This window comes from Octopus sinensis, linkage group LG22 (assembly GCF_006345805.1).
Source record: "Octopus sinensis linkage group LG22, ASM634580v1, whole genome shotgun sequence".
Classification (NCBI taxonomy): domain Eukaryota; kingdom Metazoa; phylum Mollusca; class Cephalopoda; order Octopoda; family Octopodidae; genus Octopus; species Octopus sinensis.
In genome coordinates this window covers 18,347,972-18,352,971 of record NC_043018.1, presented here as the reverse complement: position 1 = coordinate 18,352,971, position 5,000 = coordinate 18,347,972, and the positions used below count along the sequence as shown (strand labels likewise).

At 36.9% G+C, this 5,000-nt stretch overlaps 1 protein-coding gene across 1 annotated transcript in view; it reads left to right on the top strand.

Annotated features, from left to right (window-relative positions):
* The window catches only part of LOC115223118 (phosphatidylinositide phosphatase SAC2-like), a 612,947-nt gene extending 609,614 nt beyond the window's left edge, over window positions 1–3,333 (top strand). The window contains 2 exon segments of the mRNA XM_036512108.1: window positions 1,355–1,640; window positions 1,643–3,333. Coding sequence (XP_036368001.1) covers window positions 1,355–1,640; window positions 1,643–2,536 — 1,180 coding nt within the window. The 3' untranslated portion in view covers window positions 2,537–3,333.
* The last annotated feature ends 1,667 nt before the right edge of the window (window positions 3,334–5,000 follow it).

Genomic DNA, 5,000 nt, shown 5'->3' with positions numbered 1-5,000 from the left:
TCGTTGCACACAGATTGGTAACATTCTGTATTTTGTTTTGGTAGTAGTTCTTTTTTTGTATTAAATCTATTCAACACAATATGTGCATATACAGGGCTTAGCAGGACTATTTTATATACAACAATACTTTGATTAATCACCTGTTTAATTATACATCAATTTTATGTGTTAGAAATTTTACAAAAATAAAAACTTAATTGCACAAAAATAATTGCTTTAAAAGTTTAACTACCCACAATGCACCTTGATAATGTGCACGTGAGTGTCTGTTCATTCATTTCATTTCAGGTAGTTTGCATGTTGACATTTTGTGCATTTACCGATTTTTCCCATTCTCTCTGCCACTCTTTCATCTTAAAACTTTTGAATTTATTCATCATGAATTTATTCAAACTCTATAAAAAAAAAGCTGAAGAATAATCTGACAATGGAAACTGCTGCTGATTTCTTTCCTCTGTAAGGAATTGAAGACTTTCTCTGCATTCAAAGAGCAATTGAAATTTTCTAGTTTCAAGAATCAAACTTCTAACAAAGAAGGAAAGTTGCTGCCAATCTAAATATATCTCCCATCTGTTGTCAAGAATTCTGCAAACAAAAGACTTTCATAGAAACAGTGGCCTCCTTCACAACCTGGGATGATGTCTGGTTGAGCGTTAGATTCTTTGACTCAGTGAATTTGGTTCAAGCCTGTATCACTTGTTTTGCTTTTATGCCAAAATGTTAAAGAATAAATAAATATAATTATTATTATCAGAGCATTGGCCTGGCAGAAGTATTAGAGCGCAAGAAAAAAAAACTGCCTTGCTGTATTTGGTTTCGCTTTTTATGTTCCAAGTTCAAATCCTGCTGATATCAAATATGCATTTTGTTCCCCCTGCCACCCCTGTGTAATGCTGAAAATATTTAAAGAGGTACACATTTTGTGGGATGCCCAGGCTGGGTGGGGTCTTGTGCTTGCATTTCCCAGATGGCAAGGTTGAAATCTGGGCACTTCAGTGAGTCTTTGAGAGTGCCCTTTAAGTGCTTTTTCTGCCCACCTTGTGTGCGTTTGCCTTCCGACAGTTCACTGTAGAACAATCTCTTGGGGAGTTGGGGGTCAGGCGTTCAAATAAAGCCTACCTGACTTGTGATCTCCTCAGCAGTTTGTAAAACACTTGGGAGATCAGCTCAAGAGAGAATCTCCATGTCTGGGACCTTGTCTTGCCAGGTGACTTTCCATAGCTTTTTCAGGTTAGAATTAAGATTATTATTATTATATGATGATGAAGAAGAATCATTATTTAAATGTCTAAGTCAACATGTTTCACTAATATTTCTCTTTTTTGTTACTTTTTTTTTTTAACTGTTTTTGCAGCATGAAGGTGAAACCACACCCTGGAGTGATTGACATTGGGAAACAGTTACAAGAAACATCGTTGGCTGCCATTAATCTTCCTAGAAATGTATCAGAATCAAGTCTCAATGAAACAGAGGAAGAAACTGAAAAACAACTTCCTAACCAACACCAGGGTCATGGTTTCTTCCGATCTCCCAAGTTTTCCTTAAACACTGAAAGCAACATTCACAAGGGAGATCTCTCCAACAAGCTTGGCCTCCCTCTCAAAGGAACATCCCTTCAATTACCAAAGCTGAACCTACATAACCTAAATCCCATAAAAATGTGAACCTTAAATCTTTGCGACTTCCAACTGTATTCTACAGTAATAAAGAAACTAAATCGAGTATGGAACGTCTGACCATTAATACGGAACGTTCTGGTGAGGAGGTTTCTGATTCAAGTAATTCATTGAAACACTTGCCTCCTGAAGGAGCTGGGAATCTGCCTCGGTCATCAGACATGGATGTCGTGAGCAACAAGAACCTTCTGGATATGACACAAGATGAAAATACGGACGTAATGTTCCGAAGCTGTGGTATTCTAGCAACTAACCCTAAACAGCTCTTTGTGACATCTTTGAGTCTTTCTTCTGATGTTGATCCCGAAGAATTACCTCAAGAGATTTCAGCTGCCATCGACGAAGCAAGAAAACCTGATGCAACAGATCAACTCAATAATTTGCTCAGCTTAGATTTAGTTTCCTCTGAGTCTGAAATAGAAAACTCCAGAATGGCCCTTAATAATAAAACAGAACAGGAGAGCTTTATGAGCAACATTCCTGACACTTATGCCAATTCTTATCCAGCTTCCATCCGTGATGATTACGATGACAATAATTATGATCACTTTAATTGTGGTGACGCCTCGACTGAATTTGCAGAACATTCTAGAGACACGTCGAACCAACGAAGGAGACCCTTACCTTTGAAACCTTCCTTCAGTGATGGTGCAATTAGTTCTCATCCCGATATGAATACTTATCCTGATCTGCAAAAACCACTGCTGTTATTGGAAAACAATCCTTTCACAAAAATTGGCCAGAAAATCCAATCAAGCATGTCCCGAAGCTCTTCGAAAGCAACTGTCGATCTATTGAAAGAACAGGTTTTAGAGAAATTGAAGGATAGGGAATGCGAAACTCAAATTATATTTATATAATTACCCACCACCACAACCACCACCACCACCACCACTTCCTCCTCCACAACCATTTCTAAACTTCCTTTCGTTTTTTTTTTGTTTTTTTTTTATCATTTTAATGCTTTCTCCTTTCCATGATTTTACATAACTTTTACAATTTACTTTTAATGGAATTTATGAATTTATGAACATTAGCATTTAACAATGGGACTTTGGTTGTTTCAAAGCATGACTAATGCGAAGAAACTGCAGAGTTCTTTACCAAAAACTTTAACAAACATTAATAACCGAAAAAAAAAAAAAAAAAAGGAAAAAAAAAAAAAAGGTAAATTTCTTCAAATCTTAATATTTCTATTATTTGTTCTCAGAGTGTCTTATGAGTTATATTTTCATTACTTTTCGACTCGCATCTATTTTTGCTCACACACACACACACACACAAAAAGGAGAAAATGAACAAAAAATTTTTTTTAATGCAACTGGCCTTCTACTCTAATTAACTTAACGCTAATTAACAAATAATTGTGAACATTGATATTTAAAATAGAAAATTCATGTTAAGTTTTGTAATATATATATATATATGTATGTATGTATGTATGTATGTATGTATGTATATAATATGTTGTACACAGAAGCATAAGAGGAGGGAGGATCAGGGGGCTGTCATCCCTGAGTGTATGTATGAAGGGGTAAGCAATTGCCTCTGGCCTGTTATGACTTAATTAAGCCGGGAGCACCAAAATTGTCTTTGTCGTTAGGCACCGAGAATCATTGCCCTGCTATTGATTCAATGTCTAACCCATGCTAGCATGAGGAAAAATGGACGTAAAACAAATGGAGATATTTGATTTGATTTGGCTTAATTTTTCACTTCATTACGTTATTGTTTAAAATATGTGGAAACATGAGATTTTGGAAAGTAGTTTTTTTTTTATTTTTAAAGCCCTCAACGTGACTACCACCACCAAGGAACACCACCACCACCCTAAAATCGCTCCACGGCCACAAAAAAAAAATATAAAAGAAAGGCCTCTAGCAAATTTGGTTTTAGTTTCAATCTCATTTGCTATCATTCACACATATTTTGGAGCTAAATTGGAACCTCGTGATGTTTATGATTTCACTCAACATGCTTAGTTTCATTTTGCAGGACTGCGTTGCCACAGTTTACTCTTTTTAAAAGACAAGACTTGTACAAGACTAATTTTCTATTTTCCTCCTGTCTTCAGTTTGTATATGAACATTCCTGACACTTATGCCAATTCTTATCCAGCTTCCATCCGTGATGATTACGATGACAATAATTATGATCACTTTAATTGTGGTGACGCCTCGACTGAATTTGCAGAACATTCTAGAGACACGTCGAACCAACGAAGGAGACCCTTACCTTTGAAACCTTCCTTCAGTGATGGCGCAATTAGTTCTCATCCTGATATGAATACTTATCCTGATCTGCAAAAACCACTGCTGTTATTGGAAAACAATCCTTTCACAAAAATTGGCCAGAAAATCCAATCAAGCATGACCCGAAGCTCTTCGAAAGCAACTGTCGATCTATTGAAAGAACAGGTTTTAGAGAAATTGAAGGATAGGGAATGCGAAACTCAAATTATATTTATATAATTACCCACTACCACAACCACCACCACCACTTCCTCCTCCACAACCATTTCTAAACTTCCAAACACTTGACAAACACCCTCCGATAAGAAGTGGCTCTAATGCAAATGATTTACTCATAATATATGTTTGCAGGTCTTTTCTATCACAGCTGGATTAAGAGAGCTGGATTATTTGCCTGCAGTGATAGTGCTATCCCCTCATGGTATACAAGTCACTTTAATTCTGTATCTCTTTGATCATCTTGTTTCTTTGACAGCACTTTCGTTTCTGCATATTTCACGAGATGAAGAGCTATTGTAATACAAAATGTTACTAATTGTGTTAATTAGCTCTTCTTCTGTTAATCGTTATCTCTCAATAGATATTCTCTGGAAGCCCCCAGCTCAGCCTATATATAAAGAGAAAAAGAAAGATAATCTTGCTTTTATTATGGCTTTATTGGGAAAGGGTATGACCTAGTGGTTAGTGTTGCACCCATGATCAGAAGACCAGTGTTTCAATCCTTGAGCTGGACGGTGCATTGTGTTTTTGAGCAAAATATTTTATTTCATATTGCTCCAGTCCATTCAGCTGTAAAGGAGTTCCAGCAATAGTTGGGAAGTTAACTCTGCAATGGACTGGTGTCTCATCCAGGGGGAAGTGTCCTCATTTCAGTTACTTGTATTCCATAGAAACTGGGCTCAGCACTGTTCTTCTGAATCCTTGGGCTCATGACAGACATAAGTCTGTTTGTGGCTTCATTTGCAAAGAAACAGCAACCCCCAACAACCCACCCACCCGCCCATTTCCGCTAACCAAAGTCTTTAAGAGATTGAAGAGAAGAGGAAGAAACCATGACTCATAGATAATTCTC